The 23,982-nt window shown below is 27.3% G+C and overlaps 5 protein-coding genes across 11 annotated transcripts; 2 read left to right on the top strand and 3 right to left on the bottom strand.

The window, feature by feature from the left end:
* Positions 1 to 403: 403 nt before the first annotated feature.
* LOC117235572 lies at positions 404 to 9,849 on the bottom strand. 4 transcript variants are annotated; one of them, XM_033497758.1, is made up of 8 exons: positions 9,466 to 9,849; positions 6,515 to 6,594; positions 5,641 to 5,762; positions 4,983 to 5,365; positions 4,691 to 4,904; positions 4,065 to 4,611; positions 3,833 to 3,973; positions 404 to 3,518 (listed from the first exon to the last, which is right to left on the bottom strand). In XM_033497758.1, the coding sequence occupies exons 1-8, from the start codon at positions 9,504 to 9,506 to the stop codon at positions 688 to 690; spliced, it is 4,359 nt and encodes a 1,452-aa protein (XP_033353649.1). In that variant the 5' UTR covers positions 9,507 to 9,849; the 3' UTR covers positions 404 to 687. The 4 variants fall into 4 exon arrangements, with proteins under 4 accessions (XP_033353649.1, XP_033353639.1, XP_033353661.1 ...); XM_033497748.1 differs by having other exon boundaries at positions 3,833 to 3,976; positions 9,466 to 9,835; XM_033497770.1 differs by lacking the exon at positions 9,466 to 9,849 and adding an exon at positions 7,647 to 7,993 and having other exon boundaries at positions 3,833 to 3,976.
* A 925-nt stretch (positions 9,850 to 10,774) lies between these two features.
* LOC117237175 lies at positions 10,775 to 15,211 on the top strand. Its single transcript, XM_033500901.1, has 7 exons — positions 10,775 to 11,196; positions 11,320 to 11,489; positions 11,592 to 11,801; positions 11,878 to 12,254; positions 12,323 to 12,679; positions 12,828 to 13,598; positions 14,375 to 15,211. Exons 1-7 carry the CDS (start codon positions 11,072 to 11,074, stop codon positions 15,125 to 15,127), a joined length of 2,763 nt encoding a protein of 920 aa, XP_033356792.1. The 5' UTR covers positions 10,775 to 11,071; the 3' UTR covers positions 15,128 to 15,211.
* A 1,081-nt stretch (positions 15,212 to 16,292) lies between these two features.
* Positions 16,293 to 18,326, bottom strand: LOC117237189 (U6 snRNA-associated Sm-like protein LSm1). 2 transcript variants are annotated; one of them, XM_033500944.1, is made up of 4 exons: positions 18,308 to 18,326; positions 17,660 to 17,784; positions 17,150 to 17,334; positions 16,293 to 17,068 (listed from the first exon to the last, which is right to left on the bottom strand). In XM_033500944.1, exons 2-4 carry the CDS (start codon positions 17,703 to 17,705, stop codon positions 16,895 to 16,897), a joined length of 405 nt encoding a protein of 134 aa, XP_033356835.1. In that variant the 5' UTR covers positions 17,706 to 17,784; positions 18,308 to 18,326; the 3' UTR covers positions 16,293 to 16,894. The 2 variants fall into 2 exon arrangements, with proteins under 2 accessions (XP_033356835.1, XP_033356827.1); XM_033500936.1 differs by lacking the exon at positions 18,308 to 18,326 and having other exon boundaries at positions 17,660 to 18,043.
* LOC117237204 (cytochrome c oxidase assembly protein COX16 homolog, mitochondrial) lies at positions 17,985 to 19,755 on the top strand. 2 transcript variants are annotated; one of them, XM_033500955.1, is made up of 4 exons: positions 17,985 to 18,003; positions 18,544 to 18,674; positions 18,755 to 18,863; positions 19,547 to 19,755. In XM_033500955.1, exons 2-4 carry the CDS (start codon positions 18,586 to 18,588, stop codon positions 19,622 to 19,624), a joined length of 276 nt encoding a protein of 91 aa, XP_033356846.1. In that variant the 5' UTR covers positions 17,985 to 18,003; positions 18,544 to 18,585; the 3' UTR covers positions 19,625 to 19,755. The 2 variants fall into 2 exon arrangements, with proteins under 2 accessions (XP_033356846.1, XP_033356854.1); XM_033500963.1 differs by lacking the exon at positions 17,985 to 18,003 and having other exon boundaries at positions 19,561 to 19,753.
* Positions 19,756 to 19,792: 37 nt separating this feature from the next.
* LOC117237182 (exonuclease 1) lies at positions 19,793 to 23,898 on the bottom strand. 2 transcript variants are annotated; one of them, XM_033500912.1, is made up of 8 exons: positions 23,495 to 23,898; positions 23,302 to 23,421; positions 22,423 to 22,684; positions 22,045 to 22,260; positions 21,673 to 21,960; positions 21,311 to 21,524; positions 20,391 to 21,175; positions 19,793 to 20,061 (listed from the first exon to the last, which is right to left on the bottom strand). In XM_033500912.1, exons 1-8 carry the CDS (start codon positions 23,653 to 23,655, stop codon positions 19,924 to 19,926), a joined length of 2,184 nt encoding a protein of 727 aa, XP_033356803.1. In that variant the 5' UTR covers positions 23,656 to 23,898; the 3' UTR covers positions 19,793 to 19,923. The 2 variants fall into 2 exon arrangements, with proteins under 2 accessions (XP_033356803.1, XP_033356813.1); XM_033500922.1 differs by having other exon boundaries at positions 19,924 to 20,061; positions 21,311 to 21,491; positions 23,495 to 23,655.
* Between the last annotated feature and the right edge of the window lie 84 nt (positions 23,899 to 23,982).

The following is a 23,982-nucleotide window of genomic DNA, read 5'->3' on the forward strand; positions in this document are numbered from 1 at the left end:
AAAGTCAATTAAAAAAATAAGTTTTACATATAAGTTACTTACTCATAAGTTTGGTTTGATGTTGTGGACTATTGCTTGCTAATTGATTCATTGTTGGTGCTGGTCCTGTTTGTTTAACTTTACTTCCCATTATATTATCAAGATCTATATTTAATCCTGAACCAGCCCATGTAGAACCAACTTGTATGGAGGCATTATTTGATGTTTGATTTTTGGAATTAGTAGATGTAGGAGTAAGAAGATTTGTAACTGGCGATAATCCAATAGTTCCTGAATATAACAATTGTTTTAGTTTTAGTAATATGTCTACTTAATATTTTATTTTATTATCACATTTACATATAATTAACTTATTAAATAATAAAATAGATTAAAATCGTTAGAAGTTAGTAATAGATAAAAATATTTGTATCTTGTTTATTTAATGCATAATATTAAATTATTACAATATTATCGAAAAAATCAATTATGAAAAATTATATAAAATATATAGTGTGACATAAATTACATTTCTTAAATAATAGCTTAATTCTCATTCACAAGTAATGTATAACAGAGCAAATAAAAAAGTTATGTTCATTATACAAATTAATGTTTTACCTTATACATTGTACTCGTAATGACATGCAAAATATATAATTTTTAAAAAACGTTTGTATAAATATAATGTTTAAATCTTATTAATAACTATGTATTGAATGTCGAACCTATAATAGAATCAATCAAAGACACTACTTGAGTACCTAAACTCCTACATTCTTTGTCATGATCACCATTGATTATATTTTGAGATAGATCTAAAAGCCACAATCGTATTTCAATAATGGTTTCAAATAATTCATTTATAATCGTATATTTTGGTATTGCAATAATTACAGCTGCAATATTTTCTATCACTGCGATTCTAACTTTTGCTTGATCATGGAATCTCAGAATCCATGATAATTCTAATATTTCTTTACCCATTTTAGGGGCTAATAAACAATTCTGTGCTGCTATCATTATAGTAGACAAAGTTTTCAAAAATCGAATTAGTAAAATATTTTCTTGATCTGTGAAAATTTGTAACCCACTGTTCAAACAAGTATCTTGTTTACCAAAGCCATGAAGTAATGGATAAAAAAATGAAGATGCAACGTTTCCAAATTTATTCTTAAATGTTTTGAGTGCTTTTGTACTATGAGCGTATCTTTTTGTATTTGATTCAATTCTTCTATCAACAATTTCCTGCCAATTTTTCATTTGATCTTCCGACTTTGCAAAGTCATCAAAGTCATCACTGTATAATATCTTGTATTGTTGACTTTTCTCTGTATTAATGAAAAGTGACACTTTGTTCGAAGTTTCTCTTGTTCTCTGTTTTATTTTAGGCTCGTTAATTGTATCTTCCTTATTCTCGTGAATTGAAATAGTTGATAATCTTCTTGCTGATTCTGCCAATATATCAAGGAAAAATAATCGTTGATTTACAGAATATTTATCTACTGGCAAATAAAACTGCTCGCATAAAAATTTAGCACATTCTTTGGGATAGACAGTCATTATAGCTACACAAGCTTTGAATGTTAATAATTCAAAATTTTCTACATAACAGGATTCTTTAAGTGTAACAAGAAGTTCTAATAATTCAATTGCAAAAGATACATCATCATTTGGTAATTGTGATAATATAAGTTCTTCACAAACTTCTAAGGACTCTGAAAAAACATCTGGATTTGAAGAACTTTTTTCATTTACTAAATTATCACGTAGATCTCGCAAGTATGCTGGTCGTAATTTTTCACTAGCTTTTGTATCATGAGACATATCATATGGTACTAAATCGTCGTCACTATCCAATTCTGCATCACTTTTAATATTGTTTTTATCTTTTGCAAAATCTTCCAAGATTTGTTTACTGAACACAGTCGGTACGTTTGAACTTGCTATAACCGTGATTTGCTCAGCTTTATTATTATCTACTATTTTTGTACTTAGTTTAGGTAAAACATTACATTCAACACCTAATTCATACAATTTCTTATCACCCAATGTGTTAAACTCAATATCTTTAACAATTAGTTTACCCTTTTTAATATCTTCTTCCTTCTTTACGTTTTTTGTTCCCAAAGCTAAGTTTTTTAAAGATTGTACTAAATCTATTACTTCGCCAGGCATATTATTATATTCGAAAGAAAGCTTTGGTGCAGTATCTGACTCAGATAATTCGTCAGTGAAAATTTCACCAACGGACATCCCTATTGCTCTTAAAATAATATGTGTAGATTCGAGATGAATAGATATACCAGAGAACAATAATCTTTGAATATTATCTTTATCATCCTTGCTTAAATAACTTTTAGATTTTCTTACGCACGTAATAACTAATTTCGTAATATATTTATGTTGCTCTATAGAGGTATGATTTAAAGCACTTTTATCACCCCATACATCTAAAAGTTTCATAAGTAATTCGATCAAAATACCATTTTTATCTAAAAATTGTGCTAGGTATGAGATTAAATTTATTACTAAACTGTCATCATTATAATAACACATTAAAGGAATTTTCGTTGTTAATGTATATTTCCAATTTGAATTTAATAATACATCACCAAAAATTTTATGGACTCCAAGATTTACATCGCAATGTTTCAAAAATAGTACAGCTACTGGTTCTATGCTAGATGTATCTAGAATTTCTAGTATATTTTGAATGAAATCTCGTTCATTATTTTTATTTTCAAAACACCATTCTGCTAAAATATTAGTAAATGATAATAAATTCTCTGACTTTGTAGTGATTATCAGTTTACTAATTAAAACTGAGAGTAATTTTAATTCTGGTTTGATATCATAATGTAGTCCAATATTTATGAAGGATATTGCACGAGCAATATGGAAGCTTATAATTTTAAGATATGTTTGAGGTAGAAAACTATCAAATATTTTATCTTTCAATTTATTAGCTACGCGATTAGGCAACGAGATTAAAATTTGCACCACATTTCGCCATGTTTCATTAAATTCTTCTTCTTGAATCACGTTGCGAATTCGATATTTGCATGCATTTACTATTGCGGAAAACAAAGAATCACTTTTCACTAATTGTTCCAAAATTATTGAAATGATAAAAATGTTTCTCTCATTTTCTGTTTCTTTCAAAGCAAAAACTAAAGCAATCAAAGACTCTGCTAATATTGGTAATGTAGCACCATCAATAATCATCAATTGCTTAAGTACTGGATCTAAAATATTTCCTTGTAATGGCCAATTATGATCGAATTTTTCGATAATTTCTTCTAAAACTTTTCCATGTAACATAGAATCAATTTCTGGATAAAAATCGAGATTGCAGTAGTTTTGTGGAGTAAGTGGACCCGGTAAAAATTTAATATATTCAGAAATATATGATTTCAGCTTTTCCAAGTTATTATGACTTTTGATAGGACCCATGGAACACAATTCTTCCAAAAGTCGAATTGCAGCACATTTTGAAAGATTTTCAGCTGAAGTGATGCTTTTTTCCACCTTGGTTGCTGCAAGGAAAGACTTTCTTGGGGACATTACATTATCTTCAAATATATCTTCAATACTAAAGCATACGCAAAATTTTGCAACAAAAATTCATAATTTCCTCCAAATTAAAAAATTTATGGATAAATAGCAATAAAAAGAGCAATAAAAAAGAAAATGTATAAAAATATTGTTTTCTAAATAAAGATTTACAGATATCTTGATTTCATGATAAGGTAATACTAAAGTGTATTCATCAAAATTTAAAGTACATTGTCAATATTACTAAATCATAAAATCATAGTTGCATTTAAATTAGTAAGTAATGTATATTTACCTCCATGGCTAGCTGTGGCAGGTGTTGAATTCATGTTTAAAAAGAGATTAGTATTGTTGGTATTATTTACCCGCCTATCCATAGAGCCAGTAGTCAAAGAATTTAAGCTATCTAAGTCCGATAAAAGATCTGAATTTGAAGCTGCTATAAAATAATCATTTTGTATTAAAATAATTAAATATTTATTAGCGTGTAATAACTCAATGTTATTGAATGATTGTGTATAATGTACCTGTATTATTGTTCAATGATTGCTGGTTATTAAGTATTTGTGGTTGTAAAGTATCAAGTAGATTACTACTCATACTAGAACTTTGGGGAAGTGTATTTGTAGAAGGCATAGTTGTAAAAGAAGTGCTTAATGATTGGGCATTGATAAACATCGCATTATTTACATTATCTGTTACTGAACTATTAATATTTGGTATTGTTGCGCCTATTAAATTTACTTGTGTCTGTGGCAGTTGTGGCTGCGCGGGGGGATTAGATATTGTAACAGAAGAGTTAAAAGCTGATGTAAAATCTGCAAATTCATCGCTATTATCTTTCGTTTTTACTGTAGGACTGCCAAATGCACTAGTAAAATCCCCAAAATCTGTATTTGCATTTTGAGTTTGTACACTAGGTTGAGTATTTGCTCTTGGATTAAAATCATCATCATCATCGACAGCTGATTTGGTATTATTCTCATTTTGAGCATCAAAAATATCATTTAGAATATCATTTTTATTCTTCTGTTTAGTAGATAAAGAACTATTTTGTGATCCAGATATACCATTCTGTAAATTTAAGTTAGAATTTTCAACATAAATTGTTATAAAATCAGTAATCTCTTTTATCTAACACTTTTTTACTTACATTAGATTGTTCTCTTCCATAATTTGCTGCAGCCCCTAAATCTACCTTTTTAATAGTTCTTGTCACTCTTGCTGGAGAAGCATTTGTTGAAGTTGTAGATGTAATAGCTTTATTAACGCGATCCATGCTATCCATTGTATCCCTGTATTCTCTTCCTCCTCTTTTTGGACTGGGATGAACATCATTATCAGAATCTTCTCTTTCACCGTCATCGCTATTACAAAAAGATGAAAATAAACAATATTAAAGATATTTGATTATTACTAATGAAAACATAAAACTTTATATTCACCTATTATTTGTATCCTCAAAACCTTTTCCTCTACTGTCTCGATCCCAATCATTATATGAATCAGTATTAGTTTTATCCCATTTTAACCTATCTGTCCATCTATCCCCACCACCAAATCTCATACCCATTGCTTCACTTGATAAACCTACATATTTATCTTTATTTTTCTTAGCTTTTTTTCTTTCTTCCCTTAATTTATCATCATCCTGAATAAAATCAATCAATTCTCTGACTTTATGCCTAATATTAATCCCCTGATCTTTTCCAAATTCATCGATACATGTATAATTTTCTAAAGACCTGAGGTCATAAATATGTTCTCTAGATGATGTGACCACTCGTTCTGACCCATTGCGAACTAGGTAATTCAATAACAAAAGAGACTGAAAATAAGAAAATAGAATTAATTAATTAAATAAAGGTACTAGCAAAAATTTTACAAAAGTAAAAGAAATATATAAACATTGATGTAACATATCATTGGATATTACTGAATATTAATAAGATTGTATTATTAATAGTTATATATTTTTTTACTTTTATTTATTTATAATAAAATTTTCATTAAACCTTTCATATAATTTTTGTTGATAAAATACCTATATATTTATTAACATAACACGAATTAAATATGTATATATAACAGAAACGGATTTACCTTGTACGTTCGGCGCCAATTCCGTTTATTTTCTTGCAACATCCTTTTCCACAGCATGGACATTACCTCAGGAAATTGCTCATATGTGAATGTAGCCTGAGCCAGTTCTTGCATCATTGCACCTAAAGTAATAACATGCGGTAGAATTAATTTTACCACATGTCGAACTTCAACAATGGATAAAATTATTAAAAAGTCGGCAGAATAGTTTAATAGAGTTTAGCATAAGAAACTTTAATAAGTCTTGAAACAATAACTAACGAAATAATTAATAAGAAACAAAAATTATATTTACCAGTAAACATAAAGTTAATATTCGTAATTTTAGTTACACATTTATTGCATGAAAAAATGCGCAAGTGATAACTGTCAAATACAGAAGTGTATAAAATCCAATTTTTATGCAATTATTTTTGAGTACCTTACTTTTGCATAATGAAAGTGAATTTTAAATATATAACAATTAATAATGTAATATATGACAATTAATATAAATTGTTAAAGATGAAATTGCAATTGCCAATATAATTAATTAATTTTTTATTCAATTATTAAGAATCAAAAGTTATGTAATATTATTAGCATTTTCAGTATTTAGAACAAAAGTAATTTTACTTATTATTTTTTATTTAACGAAAATACCGATTTATGTATATCTTACAGAATTCCTTGTGCATAAAAATACTATACTGTCAGCAAAAATAACATTGGATCAATAACTATCATTTTGCCTTCATAACATTAAACATTCACCATCGCATTATAACGTACAACTTGTACAATATGTTTGGACAAATGTAATTTAAACATTTACAACTCCATAATAATTGACAAATATTTGTTTAAATATTTCTTTAAACATAAAAATTTATACCGGTTGGGCCCCAAGCATCGTCATTTGTTGCCTCTCGAACTTTGGCTTCTGTTTCCGTGTAATTCATAACTACATTAGTCCTGTAATATCATTTTTATTTTCATTAGTACAAATATATACAATAACGTATATATTTTATGATGTATTAATAGTTTCAAATAGATCGTATGAGATATTACAATATACAATATATGATAATACTATTAATTCTAAAGTAAAATTACTTTCACTGTGTTCACGTGGATTGTATGAACACCTGTTAATTGCGCAATATTTTTACGCCTTTGCTTGCATACAATACTTTTGTTTTTAACTTTCAGTAACATATGTTTCATGGTACGGAATTCCGATATTTGTATTGTGAAAAAAGATTGTTTTCATGAAATTCAACTCTTTGTTGCAAATGAAATTGATCAAATCAAGATACATTCTTTTACGCAAGACAATTTTGTATGCTATTAAAATGCGCGAAGTACACATGACATATATATGTGTGTGTGTGTGTGTGTGTGTGTCAACAAAAAAGACCATACCAATTTTTACGATTGAATTTTTAGTGTCGCGATCGTTATCGAAGTATACAGTTATACATCCAAAATGTTATCTTACTTTTATTTATCTTCTTCTGAACTTCTTCTGAACAAGAAATGATAGTGCAGTTTAAATTTCTTGCGTTCATTTTGAAATCGAAAGTTCTATTACAGGTGAAAACGATCTATCTTATCATGTTTTTGTTGTATACATAGAAAGTATCAAAACGACAGGTACAGAAGGACATTGAGCACAAACATTCGATTATGTAATACTTTTGTCGAGACTTAAAAATATCTACATAAAAAGATATCTATCCTTTTTTTTATAAACTCTTATTTTTATTTTAAAGTATTAAGTAAAATGTGATATATCTATAAATGATAAAAATGTAAGCATTATGATTTGTTTTTAACAACTCATTCATTATTATTATTAATATTTAAAAAGTATTTAACATAATAATCTGGCAAAAAACCGAAGGAATAATAAGCACATTTTTTACTGTAATAAATAACTTTACTATTCCTATAGACTTAATAATTGAACTTGCACACATGTCCTCTGTTTAATAATAAAAATAATAAAGAACATGAGTTGCCTGGTATTTAAAAAATTAACTGTTCATCATGAGTAATAACAATCGTGTTTGGAATCAGACATCTTCGCGTATATAGTTATATACAGTTACAGGTTACATTTGTATTCAGAAAGAGCTGTTAGAGATAATAGTGTCCTTCCGCTTCTCGATTTTCACAGATCGTGAAGAATCTCACGTTTTCGATCGTGATACTATGAGCGAAACTACGTGTAGTTATCATTTCAAAGAAATAATAAATTCAAGCGGTAACTACGTATTAAGAACTACGCTTTGGTGTTGTTTTAAAAGCAATAGAAGTGAAAGAATCAAAGGATAGCATAAAATAAAAACGGATAGATACTAGTAGTGTTTGAGAACCATTAACCGATTCAACACTATGATCATGTACATGGAATGTAATAAGAATTGGTGTAAGAACAATACTTGTATTTCGTAGTTACACAGGAAAAAGGAAAGGAAAAGAAATGTAATGTTCGTGACGAAGTAAATTTCTTATACTTTCAATTTTTTATGAATATTTTACACGCGCATTGAATACAACTACACGAAAGCGAAACTTAACGATGTGAAGATCATACACAAGAATCTGATATTGTTTTGAACAGAAGAAACTAAAAAAATTACAAATTAACATAATAATAAGTAATCTAGAATATAATCTTCGAAGTTTTTGCAAAACTTTTTTATCGATATTCGGTAACAGTTTTTATGCATTTGAAAATAGACATAACGGACAATAATTAATGTATATGCAATTCGTGATGTATTTCTGTTGTTATAAATATTAATTACTATTATTGATAGATATTATAGATCATTTTTTACCGAAGAAAACTGGTACTTTATCAATATCTCATTTCCTTCCTCTTAAAATATGCAAGACTTTCTCAACGGGTAGTCTTGCTTATCATGGAGTGTAACCTGTTCGTGAGCTTGTGTGGATAGCTTATCGTCTAATTCCAGTCGCTATTGTAGTAAAACATTGTTCTTTTTGTTCGTACGTTCTTATCAAGTGAAAAAAAGGAACAATTCTAATAATATTAAAAATTTTAAATATCTTTTAAAACACAAAAATACAAGAGTAGAAAATAAGGAAAAAAGATAATTACAGATGGTATCTTCGTGCAAATTTATCGTATAATACAAAAATAGATATATTATGTAATTAGAGTTACACCAATGCAATTTATCGTAATACATTTCCTAAAAGATTGCAATTTACATCCGAAAATATATGATGCTTTACATTAACATGATAACAAGATATATAAATAAAAAGATGTTTATGAAAGCTAGCAAATTTTATAAAAAGTACAACAAGGACAGTAATAATAAAAGAAAGTATCAGATAAACGAACGCTATCGTATTATTCGTATTATGAATGAAACGTATAATGTAATTTATTTCATCCTTTTATAGTAACATTATTTTCATCAATTCTATGCAATTTGTTATTATTTGATGTGAAAGTTTATATTCGACCAAGTAAATAAACGTTTTTTTGCAATCTATCTAAGTATACGATATATCAATCTACTATGAAGGCTCATGAGTAAAACTTGTTCGAAAATAAGTGCAGACAATCTTTTATTTATCTTCCGCGAATACCAGATTAAACGAGAAAAGAAAGAATTAAACAGGTTCCACATTCATACGCATGAATGATGCGTTAAACAATGTAATCGAAGTGACTATCAGTGACAGCAACATTAGGGATAAATGAAAAATCGTGCAGCGTATTGAAGGAAGTAGAGTGGAATGCGTTGAAAAAAGTAAAAGCAAGGTTAGATCGCGTGTAACTGACTTAATTGTACTTACGCCTTATCCATTAATTCCCGCACTTTCCACATGTTCATCATCGTGCTTTATACTCCTCACTGAATATAATACGCGTTTTCCGCGTGAAAACTACGTAACTTACACTGATAAATGTTTACCAGCTGTTTTTCGAAGCATTTGATATTGCAACGGCGACGGCGAACGAACGTCACCAGGCGGTGGCCATGTTATCCCTTCCACGTTCCATTCAACTAATACTCGTCACAGGTGTTTTACGTCTGCCAACCTTGCTTTTCGTTATCACAAGTTTTTCTACATAACATTCTTATTCTTTCTAAAATATTATCTAGCAATCGGTAACCAAAGAAATCACGGAGAATCGTTTAAACTTTAAACAATCGAAAAGAATTAATTTCTATTCGAGCCGATGAATCAGAAAACATGTTTATCTTGACAAAAAAGATGTATAAGTCACCGATTAATATAATTCGGTTAATGTATCAACTATAAATCGTTTAATGGTTGTATTTAATTATTTAAAATAGGATTGTCGTCCTTTATTCTGATATGCTTACGTTGTGTTTAAATATAAGATTTATTTTGGGCTATTGCCAACTGATTATTTAAAAGTTGACAATTACTGATTCTGATAACACTTGTAATATCATTAAATTGAAAAAATATGAAAAGGTATTTGAAATAAAATTAACATTTACTATTTAAATTTCCAAAACATTTAATACCAACTGCCTTTTTTTCCTAAATGAAAAAAAGATTAAATTACAGTTATTCCATTGACATTATAATATTAACATTTTTATATTCTTATTCCACACATAGCCAAAAAAAAAATATTTTCAAACTTTCCTAAATCTTTTTATCAAAATATTTTTCAAAAGACATATACATACATTGGATTGTTTTAACATAATATTATTGCGATGTGATATAAATATTGAATTATCATAAAAGATTCATTGAAAATAATAGCCTTTAATTGTAAATATGTACGTATACAATACGTAATTCTTTGTTTTAAAATTTGTTATATGTCTTTGATATTTAATCACACTTCCTTTTTTAGTATTTTTAGAAGTACCAAAATTTGAGCAAGAAATCATCTCTATCATAAAAGATTAAATAGTGTTTATATTAACAATATATGTATTCAAAAATATATTTCATTAAATCATTCAATTTTCGGCTACTGCTTATCTTTACAAAGTGAAATTGTGTTGTATTATTTATAAATATCAAGGGATAAATTAAATATACATATAATACCTGTCTATTTTTTGTATATACCACTAGATGGTGCTAAGAAATAGATTTAGTTTTGTCTTACTATAAAACCATTACTACTTTGCGGTAAATATCGTGTAGTTGGATTGGTTGAATGGATACGTAAAAGAAATACGAATGAACGAAGATACTATTACGTTATGATTTGTCTTTTATATTGATTAATTATTGTAATTATTTTATAAAAGATGATTTGTATATACATGAACATGTTATTTATAATGAAACAGAAGTCATTCAGTCAGAATGAAAATAACCGCCGTTAACGAAACGGCAACGAACGTGTGTATACAATTTAAAGATGTCAGAACGTGTTTAAATTGTCGTTATTGTGGAATTGACAATGGAAGATTTTAACGATGGTGTGGATGGTAAATTGGCTTTTAGAATGCGAAAAGTCAATCCAGAACAATTTCACACTCTCGTCAAAATGCATCTATCTTTTGAATTGGACCTCAATACTGAGGAGTAAGATAATTAATGTTATTAAAGTTTGAATTTAGAAGTTGATTTTACAATTTGGTACTCTGTTTGTTTATATAAAATAAAATCTATAAACTTTTTAATTTATTGTTATGTATATATATACAGCAATGATTGCATCAATGAAAAGACAAAGTTGAAAAAGTGGGGTCTCTTAAGCTTCTCAAAGAAACCTAAGTCAACAATTAATTTACAAAAAGGAGTCGAAGGTGCTAGCTTATCTGAAGATGGAATAAATCAAGTAAAACAGTTGATAGAATATTTATCTAAAGAACAAAGTAAGTAAAAATATAATGCAGTATACTGTATACATTTATATTGTTTGGAAAATGTTTAAATAATTTGTTTTTCCTTTATTTCCATGTTGAACAAATTTTAAGATATTATACAAGAAGGTATATTTCGACGTACTGGTAAGTTAACAAGGCAACAAGATTTAAAAACTGCATTGTATCAAGGCATTCCATTGAATCTTAATGATGGCCGATACAGTGTACATGATTGTGCATCAGTATTAAAAGGATTTTTGGCTGAATTACCAGAGCCATTGTTATCAGATTTGCATTATCCTGCACATTGTCAAATTGCTGGTAAGAAATTAACTAAATCATACTTGATTTTTTTATTGTCATAGTTTATTTTAAGGTCTACTTTTATTGATTTTAGAGTTATGTAGTTCTGATTTAAGTGGGAATGATGCAAGGTTATTAAGATCTCTGCAACTACTTTTATTACTTCTACCATCTATAAACAGAGTTTTACTTAAGTATGTCTTGAATCTTCTGAATAAAACAGCTAGTTTTGAATCTAATAATAAAATGAACTGTGATAGCCTTGCTACACTTTTTACACCACACTTAATGTGTCCAAGAAAATTATCACCAGAAGCTTTACATATCAATTCTCAAAATTTATCATGTTTAGTTGCCTTCATGATTAAAAAAGAAAATGAACTATTTGAAATTCCACCAAAACTAGCTACAGATATCAGAGCATATTGGGTAGAGCAAGAAAGAAAATTACTAAGCCCTAAAAATATAGATGTAAGTTTTTCTTTTCTCTTTCCAAAATTGTTAAATACCTAATAACTTGTAATTATCTTTTATTACAGTTAAATGAATCTATACCAGATACAACAGGTACAGCGCACACAGTATTCAGTTTTGTGGATCATAAATTAACAGCAAAGGCAAATTCTACGCAAGATACTCAGGCAGCATTAGCACAACTGTATGCTCACATACAAGCTATGCCAGAGTCAGCTAAAAAACGTAGGCTTGTAAAACAATTTAATAAAGAAAATGGTCAAGGTACACCAAGACAAGTTAAACATTTTCGAACTAAAAGTCTTGGAGATTCAATTAAAAAACACATATTCCAGAAAAAGATATTGGGGCATAAAAAATTTGATATTAATATAGGTTGTAATATCACTAGATCAAATAGTGAAGAAAATATATTGTCATCGGTAAGATATATATATATAGAATAAAATAATTTTTTTTGGCCAATACTTCTTAAGTTCATAACAGCACACTAATTTTATAACATATAATTATACTTATAATAGCACTCCATGATTAATATATTTTATTTGCATGTTTTTAACTACACAGAATCTAGAAAAATCATTACTTCAAACAAAAGTATTACTTAGCAAATCAGATGATGAGCTTAGCATGGAAAATTATGATACAAATAATGAAAGCCTTCTTCATACTAAACATATTAGTAATAGTACTGGTAGTCTTAATACTCCCACATTAAGGAGTTATAAAGACAAGAGGAAGGCTATATTGATGAAATTTGTAAATATAAACGAGGAACAAATAGTTCAGTATCATGATTGGAATATAAATAAATCTGATAAAGGATCATATATAGATGAATCTATAAATTCAAAGTCAAGTAACGCGAACATATCTTTGCAAGATTCTAACAAGGAATTAAGAGGGGAGAATAATACTGCAATTAACACTGGTAGATTATGTAGACAACTCAGTGAACCACCAGATATGTATTCTTCTCAGAGTACTTTGTATGAAACAAGTCAAAATGAATTATATAGACAAAGTTCAGAACCTACATTTTCAGTGTCAGAAGCAACTCATACAGAAATGATATCTATAGCTAATTATAGCGAAGAGAACAAGAAAGCAGTGGAACATTCAAAAATGGAATCACACTCTGATAATGCATGTGTTCATTTGTCTCCTATTGTGAAGAATAGACTTTGGAATGTATATGTTGCCCACACATCAACGCCATCAAATTTATTACGCAAAAGCTTAGTTACTAATGACTACATGTTAACTCCTATTACTAACAATGATAAGAGCATGAGCCCAATTACGCAAAGTGCTACTAAAATGACAAAAGCTATGCAGGTATGAATTTATAATATTATCCCTAATATCATTATTTTATATGTTTCTTTTTACCATTGTTTACTTTCTTTATAATTTATATATATGTCGGAGATGTAGGGATAACGGGCCTTTCTTTTGGAATTTGGGGAAGATTCTCAATACTTTGGGTTAAACTGTTTGTTTAAGCTAATCATTATAGTATTATAACAGTGGACTTGAGGTTAAGGTGACACTACTGGTCACCGAACGTAGCCACGGTCATAGGATGAACGTAGTAGTACTAATGTTGAAGGACACGCGTTGTATTAACAAACAAGTCCCGACGGCTCTACGCGAATCAGCTTAATAACGCTGCCTGGAATTTTGTTGATAACCCTGATCAATATGCAATTGACAAGTGTGGTCGTGTCAGTCTTTTATTCGTATGATCACCTTGGAGAGTTGATTCACAACGTCAGTCTATCAGTCAAATAGATACCGTATGTCATAGCAAACGTCATTTCAAGTATAGCTAAAATCCAAATGTACAAAAAGTTATCCCATTGACCGTGGATTCGTTAAACCTGAGAAACATTGTTATTTAAGAGAGACTTTTACGTTATACAGTTAAACCTTGTTTAAATAACACCTGTACATATCATTGTAAATAAAAACCTCTTTGAACAACTACAATGGTATGTCCTAATGAAGAAACACAACGCGCCCCAAGAACCAGCGCCAACCCGACAAACCTGACATATATAATTGTGAATTTACTACAAATTCAAACTAGTAATATTCTATATTAATTACAGGAAACAATGATGACACCCCGATCTAGAAAACCAGTAATGATGGTTTCTGGATCAAACCTATGTAATCTTGCTTCTGTCAATAATAGTTGGAATCAACAGAGTAATAACATACATGGTCCAAACCTTGATGTTATTGGTCCAATAAATTGTACTTCAATTCTAGAAGAATCTCAAAAGCCCAATAACACAGACAGCGAAATTGTATACAACGAAGTTATTGACTTGGAAGATAAAGAAAATTTAAACAAAAATACGACAGAGAAAAGAAGATTTGTTACATCAATTACCGATGACTATTACACAATCAAACAACAAAGTACAATGTCTATAACAAGCACATTTAGGGAATATTTATTGTCTAGAAGTGTGTTAACTGCTAGTCCTGTTGATCTCAGTTTTTCGTCGCGTACTGGAGACTTCGAACAATCAGAATCCGACTTAAATATTTTAAATGAGGATGGCCTTTCTGAAAGCTTACTTTGTTGTTTAAATGGAAATCAACCTGAATCTGATACTTCTGGTATTGCATCTGGTAGTACTAATAGCGCGAATTCGTCGGAAAAGAATGAGGAAGTGGCAAGTTCGCCAAGAAAACGAGCAACTAGTTTACAGCGTAATGATTCTAAGAAATCAATAAAAGAATCTAGAAAATTAAGAAACATACAAGGACAAGGTTTCAGAAATAAACAATTAAGCGAATCAACATTAAATTCTGTAAAAATAAAAGACACATTTCAAGAAACTTCATTTTGACAAAGTGATATAATCACGATATATACCAAAATCAACGTGTTTAAACGTATTATGACATTAATAATATATTGATTTCTATACATATCTTTATGCACACTTTTTCGTTTTAATAATACCTTTTACTTTGAAAAGAGATATTAATATAAAAACTTATGATATCAATAGGTTTGCTTATGAACGGTATGAAAACAAAATTTTAAAGTTTACTTTCATTATATAACTTTCTATTTTTTAAAACTTCCATTACTTCTGTATTTCTATAATAAAGATTAAAATATATCGACATGTGATACATTCAAATTCATAATATACGGTGAATAGTTTTGTACTATTTCATTTAATTTATGTACTTTCTTAAAGTTTATATATTATATATTTTGCTAAATTATTCATTATATATGAATAAACTCTTTTGCATAAAGTACATTGACTATAGATACACTTAAATTTCATATTAAACTTTCAATAAATTACGTAACTATATAAGTTTGTGAAATTTGATAACACTATTACTTTCAGTGTACTTTTTAATATATAGCATTAATAATAATTCAATTATTATACAGGGTGGTTGGTAACTGGTGGTACAAGAGGAAAGGGGGTGATTCTACGCAAAAAAAGAAGTCGAAAATATAGAATAAAAATTTTTCGTTTGAAGCTGTGTTTTCGAGAAAATCGACTTTGAATTTTCGCTCGGTACGCGTGCACTTTATCACGTCTCGTTATAACGGATCTCACATACATGAGGTCTTTTATAGATAATAAAAAATAGGATACAATGACTGTAAACTCATTTTATTAATATATTTATATATATAATACATTTGTTGATATATGTAGTACAATATAATATATATATATTGTACAGATTTAAATAATTCATTCCATATCATTAATTGTCAAACATAATACCATATTTAGTATTATATAAACAAATATAGGAAAAAAACTCTAATTGCCAAAAAATTGTAAAATATGAAATATTTTATCTTGCATTATCTACTTATGATTTGAGAATTAGGTTTTATATATATATATGGATTTTCTAAATAAAATATTTTGGATCATAATGTGGATTTACATTTTTAAAGAAATATATTCTGTAAATTTATTAAACATGTAATATATAAATTTTATACACATGACTTTTATATTGAATCAAATCTTTATATTGTGTATTCGTCTTTATTTTTAGTTTGAAATACAAGGGAATTATTGAAACAAGAATTCTTTATACAAAGCAAGATATGTAAAACTGATCATAGAAAAATATATATGTAATTACTAGAAATCTGTAAATGTAATCAATATGTTCATTTATGTATTTAATATAGTCAGTAAAAGACTATCTATTAATTATAATAGATTTCTATTTAAATATAATTTTTGTATATAGTAGAAGTTTGAAGATTTTTAAAAGTACAATACAATTATAGTGGATACATATTCCACACTAAATACGGGGTTAATGTAATAAAACTAAAACTATATAAATTCTTATATTATTGACATCTCATATGTCAAATTTGAATTGTACTATTATATCATAGTTTTATAAAGAAATTGTAGGATATACATTATTATTATTCTATTGTAGGATATAATTATTCTTTTTATCTTCACAATTATGTGATATATTCACATCTCACAAGTTGTCCCCTTTAAATATTATCAGAAAGAAAGCGAAGTGTAACATGTATCACATGTTTCAGAATTATGTGAAGATGTTGATGATAAAGTATTGGTAGTCAAGGATGTGGATATGGGTCAGAACATGTCATCATGACCCATATCTGGAATATATGATAAACCTCGTTCCTTCAGAGTTTTATTTATTAGTCGTTTCTGGTCTTGTTTTAATTCTTGCTCTCGTCTTTGTGCATCCAAGATATCATCAACAGATACTTCAGTCAATGGTAAATCTCTTTCTTTGTCTCTGTCCTATAATAAGAATTATATTGTTTCGTTAAGAAGTCTAATATATGTTTTTTTAAATAAAAGATTTTTATATAACGACATTACTATTTCTCCCAAAAGGACAACATTTTCTCCTCTGACAATAAAAATTCCTCTTGGGATGTCTCCATATTCTTTGCCAACATGAATTCTTTCAATTGTACGATGAAGTACAATATTAGCAAATTGATCAACACTTCTAAGATATCCAATTAAAGTTCTGCCATCTCTTAGTAAAACCATAAGTTTTTCTAGACCAGAATTATATATAATATATCATAGTAATGAAAATAACTTTTATCAAAGTAGAGATTAAAATAAACAAAATGTATTATATTTTATCAAAAATTTCATCATTTGCGAAGGTTTAAAAAGATATACATATGAATAATACAGCTCTAGATTTAATTAATACAATTTCCCGTGATAAAAGAAAACATTTGTATTACACTGTATAATAATTTGCTTTTATAAATATAGCGATTATAAAAATTATTAATTAAAGAATAAAGTGCGAAACTGTAATAACACACTGATATAACCTAACAAATGTACAATTGTAACATAATTACGTACTGTCAAGTTCTTCGAGAAGAGATGCCGTCCCTGGCAAAATGTTCATTTTGCAATTTCTCCTATTTCTGATATATAGAAATAATTTTCAAATTAAAACAAATAAAAATCTTCTATGTCAGCTTAACCTGTAGTGAGATATAAAATTAAAATCATTTCGTTTGTTCGTCAATAATCACTTGAACTATGTTAACTTGTTGTTATCGAATTAATATTATCGGTAAATTTATTTAGTTATCAAACTAAAATAATTTAATTATAATCATCACTCCTTTCACATTTACTTAAAAGATCCACGCAAATCGATATATGTATTTTGGTGAATTTTATTTTGTGTGTATGGCAAGGTAAAATGTGTTATTGATTTGAATTCATTGTAAATTAAGAAAATAATACAAACAATATTATGGTATTATTATTAGCCTTTCATAGTAGTAGGATTACATAAATAAATGATTGTATTAATATAAGAAAGATCAAAATAATATATATAATATATTTGTATAAAGTTTCATTTCTATACGATGATAATCATTCTATATACGTACATACTACTACTCGTCCAATTATGGATATTTTTTTTTTAAAATTGCTTATTATATAAAGTATTATTTAAAGTTTAATACAATTATTATATAAAGTAATACTTACTTTAAAATATGTCGATTTTAACATATAGCCTTAAATTTTATAAAAAAGCGCTAGTAAACATTTGAGTGAATACTTGCATACATACATAATTTCTTTTATACATCATTCATAATAACTTTTGATATTTTATAGTTTTGATCCATAATATTTTAATACCTTCAAAAATATATAACTTCATATATTTGAAATAATAATAGCAATGTATATACGTAACAAATAATACCTATAATTTATAGATTTCGTACCGACATATATATAAGAACATAACCTTTAATACAATGAAGCAAAAACGTTTTTGGCAATTTTTACCATTTATGATACTTGTTATAGGAGGTACATTTTTTATTCAGGAATTTGTAAGCCTAAAGTATGTACTTTAATGCTACAATCTTAAATTTTTTATTGTATAATTTAATGTTATTAACTAAATTATTTTCATTTCTTCAGATATAAGTATCCAAAAGTTACATCCTACGATTTGAAAATAGAAACTAAAAAACGAGGTATTGAAATGAAAAAAAGTCGTACTCTTGAAGAGGAATATAAGCTAATAGAAGTAAGTAAACCGATTATTTTTATTAAATAAAATACCTATATATTAAATATTTGAAAAATTCCATTTTTACTAATTTGAGAATTGTACTATTTTTAAACTTTTTATATGAAAATAGGGTAATTTCAACTCAAAAACGTGTTATAATTTCTTGTTTATTAATATATTGGATCAAAATTCCTTCATATCCTTAAATGTCTATTAACAGTTAATAATCATTACAGAAAATAATCAAATTTTAACTATTCTTTTTGAGAGTAACAAACTGTATCCTTATACACATTTAAGGAATTTATGACAAATTGACACAAAAGTAAATTTACGATTTTATCCTTTTATTTTAAGTTATGTTAATTATACACAGAAACTGTATGTGTGTTAAAATTAGGAACAAGGATATACATTTTTATTCACAAATAAAAAATGCAAATAAGATTGATGACAAATATGATCAAGCTTAGTATATAAAACACATGAATTACATGTGTTATGTCTATAGAAACAACTGACTAATATTAAAATTACATTATACAAATTTAATAAATAAATATATCAAGTTGTATTAATATATTAAATAGTTGTAGAAAACTTTATACTTTGTTATGATACATATATTATATACAAATTACATTATATGGTATACACAAATTTATATGAAATAATCAGTAAATCATAATTACATTTAGCTTGATATTTCTAGACCTTGGATATTGATAATTGGGAAAACGTTCGTATACCACGACCATGGGAGGATTCAAGTATGACAAACAAATGAAATTGTAAAAAGAATTTACTTAAAAAAAAATATATGTACATTTTATGTGTATAAAAGTATATTTATAACAAATTGTTATCTATATTATATTATAGTTACGATAAAATCTGTATTAAAATCTCTTGAGTATTCTTCATACATATCTTTTTTGCAGTAATTAATAAGTTAAAAATTATTACAAAAAATGTAGCACAGCACACATTTGTTTTACAATTAGTAACTTTAATGTGTTAATGAATGTAATACTATAAACGAACAGTATAGTTAGTTAAATTAGAAAAAAAAGTTTCAAAATTTTGACATATTAAACTTACTTTTTTTTTCAAACCCATACATACTTAATAAACTTTGTTGCCTTTGTACTGGTGATTGTAACTGTTGGCTTCGCCGTGTACCGTTTGTCGTGTTCATTTTACTTTTTAGAACCTGTGCGTGTGAAAGAGAGAGAAAGAGAGTGAAATACAAAATGTTGAAATATACAATTGTGTAGAGATGCGCATATCGTCTCGAGTATCAGTTTGGGACGGGACGAAAAAAGTTCGGGCGATATGCCTCTACGCACAACTATAAAATAACATATATGTGATTTGTGTTCATACTAAAAATTAATCAGTAGTTAAAGCAACTATGCAAATATTCTTGATTATTTTCTAATATTACCTTTTTCCAACTTTAATAAACATTTGCGTTGTTTTAATCTGATTTAATGTCACTTCTTAGTTTCTATGAATTATCGCTTATAAAATGATACTTACTGTGCGAAAATTTGAAGAACTTCTACTTTTGTTTTGTTTTATTTTATTACTTGTTTGTGTGGATATTTTTGTATCAGACCACGTGAATAAGCTATTTGAAGTATTTATATCTTCTTGTCGAATTAAGAAGTCGGAATCTATGTTAAATTCCAACGTTGTCAATGAAGTATTTAAATTGTGTAATTCGTTTTTATTAGCATTTTTTGCAATATTTTCATTCATTGAAACATCTAAATGTGATGTTCCTAAATCACAATTAGAAGTGTTTAAGGGTTCAATATTTTTGCACTCATTTGATGCATTTGTAATTGGTGCTTTATGCTCTTCATCAATATCCATACGATCATCCTTCCCCACTTCCTCATTTAACATTAAAAGTTTTAAATTAATATTGTTTGTGTGGTTATTTTTATTTACTTCCATGTTTTCTTTTTTTAATGAAATTTCATTTGAGTTCGTAATTTCATTATCTATTGGAGTATAATTTTTGTGAGTATTATCCTTAACAAAGAATTTACTTTCTGTAACAGTTCCTTCATCTATAATTGTTCGCCTGATACGCATATTCCTTCCGTTTATTCGACTTTTACTAGAAGATAAAAGGCTTGGAGAAGTTTTGATACTAGATGAACGTTTTGAAAATAAATTTTGTTTTCTAATTAAAACAGGAGATACTTTATCTTCGCTAGGAGTAAGACTACTTGTATCTAGATTATTTTCAATATCCATTGTATTTGTAGATTTATATATATCTAAAATTTCCTTTTGATTTAGTTGTTCGTGTTCTGTAATAATTATATAATCATTTATCTTTTGCCAGCTTTTTAAGTTATACTTAGATATATTCAATTATTTATCTTTATATTTATACAATAACTATTATACTATTGTTTATAATAATATAAAAATAAATTTCATACCAGAACTATCTTGCTGTTTTACAAAAATAGATCTTCTTAAACGATTTGTCTGAAGAATTGCTTCTGAATTAACAGTACACCAATCTGTTAGCTTCTTTCCTTGACAAGTGTCTTGCAATTGATTTTGTACTAATTTATATTCTTTTGACCAAATACTAATATGTTGAGATAGTCCTGCTTTCTGTGTCCAAATGTTGCATTTATTAACTTTATTCTAGAAAATTCCAAATTTGATGATATTCAACGTTTTATTAATACTTATCATACATATTTATATATTTAATATCTAACACGTCTAATGTTTATTCTTATGTTAACAAGAAAATTATGCTCTCTGAAATAATTTTATTGACAATATTTACCTTTATTTTATCAGGATTAAAATTATGAAGTGTTTTTAGAGTAAAAGGATCACAGTTTCCAAGTGCAAGCTGCAATGCAATATCTGGATCTATTTCTAGACCGGCATAATATAATTGTTCTTCTGTTACATCAGATGTAGGTGGATTTAAACGAACTTGTTTCCTTTTTAAAGGACAAAACACTAACTGATGCTTGAAAGTGATAACTGCCAATGTAAATGAATCTCTATACTCTTTTGTAACAACTAAAGATTTCATATTTAAGTAAGATCCTAAACGAGTTAAAGCCTATGAAAATAAATATATATTTATACTTAAGTATTTTATCCTCAAATTAAAAAAAATTGTAGATATACATGTAAAAATATTTACTTTGTGTATATCACAGTCTTTATTTAGTTTTATAAACTTTCGTGCTTTATTTAACCCAATACCAGGAAGAGATGGTAAGTAATCACAGCCTGATAGAATACACATATAGCAGAAGTCATCCATATTAAAATGTTTAGAAGGTATTTCCATTGCAAGATGTAATTGTTCTTGGTCAACTAAAAGACCATTACCAGTTAAATCCATTTTGAACAATACCTGCAATATAAAATGTGTGAAGTAAATGTATTTTTGAAATTTAGGATATCACATAAAATCATATATATTTATTTATTTTTATACTTAAATCAATTATAAGTGTATAAAATCAATTATATAAAATTTTTGAAAATATTTCAATCATATAGGAAAAATACGAACCTTTTTACAACCAAATAGTATTAAATCACTATCTTCGGTGATAACAACATCAGCAATTCCATTGATGTTAAGGTATGCTAACTGCGCATCTGCTTCATATGGTGCTACAATACAATCAATATTCATTTCATGGCATTGTTTGATCAACTCTAAAGCCATTTCATGTGTAACATCTATGGACCTTCTCAATAAATTTCTTCCCTCTGCATGTTGTCCCATCTGCATTAGTTCAATACCTTTGCGACGATTTGCCTGTCTATTTCTATATAAGCACATGAATATATTATATCAAAGAAACTGAATATTACATTATCTCATAGTGTATTAGATTTATCTATAAATACATAAATATATTGAAAACTATGAATGATGTAAAAAATGCTTTAAATGAGCGTTGTAAGATACCAAGAGGAATATATTATACAAAGTTTACGAACAAATTATTTATTAAACATATAATGTTGGTAAAAAGTATAGAATGTAAAAAACAATGGTTAAATATTATTTTTGTAATTTTCCATATTGTGATGCTTTTAATATATAATTTAAATTCATTCGAAACATTTTGCAGTTATTTTCATGTCTCTGAATAAACTAAACAATGCAGTTAATGATATCTTCTATTCAACTGAATTATTATATATCTATGCGGACAATTATAATACTAAGTTTCAAAAATACTTATTATAACAATTTAATTATTAATTCAAATTAATTCAATTTTTTAATATATTTAATTACAATGTTAAACTATCCGTATTAAATAAACATGTAAAATTAATAAATTTTGTAATTTAACATTAATTATCATTTTAAAAATTTCCTAAATTTTATAGAATTTTTATTTCAAATATTCAAAAGAAACTTAATTATACATACTCTCGTCGTTTTACTTCGGTTTGTGCTTTAGCAGGCAAATGTCTTCCATCAAATACAAGTATTGGTCTTATTTTATAAGATAACAACATATGTATAAACTTCATACAATAATGAACATATCTGAAATAGAATTATAATTAAACAATTACTTGTGTCAGTAAACAATATAGTTAAACAATGTAAATTTTCTTACGCGTCTGTTGGATGTCCCATTGACAGTTTATCAGCACAAGAAAATACGCCTTTATGCAACCAACAATAAGAATCAATAGCAACAGTACCACCGGAAAATTGTTCAACATTTATTCTTTTAGAGGCTTTTTCTAAAAATGGAAGTAAACCAGTGATACCCATTTTTCACTTTAAATACAATAACATCCAACAGTCATGTACACCCGAGTATTACTGACAGAACCGTTCTTGACATTACCGCCAAAGTTCCCGCTAATTAACGAGTGACGATTTTAGTTCCGGAAATAATATGTTACTAGATATGTAACTTACTAGTCAGAACAATTTCTTGCGAAGAAAATAAAAATATATTAAATTTTATGCATTCTGCCTTTTATAAAGCGAAATGGTGTAATTAATTATAAAATATATAAATTTTGTGGAAGGTGTTGCATGTGTATAAAAAATAATTTATGGTAACGTAAAAGTAATATATTGTTAATAAAATAC

Source organism: Bombus vosnesenskii, unplaced genomic scaffold (genome assembly GCF_011952255.1).
Source record: "Bombus vosnesenskii isolate JDL3184/JDL3185 unplaced genomic scaffold, Bvos_JDL3184-5_v1.1 scf7180000013264, whole genome shotgun sequence".
Classification (NCBI taxonomy): Eukaryota; Metazoa; Arthropoda; class Insecta; order Hymenoptera; family Apidae; genus Bombus; species Bombus vosnesenskii.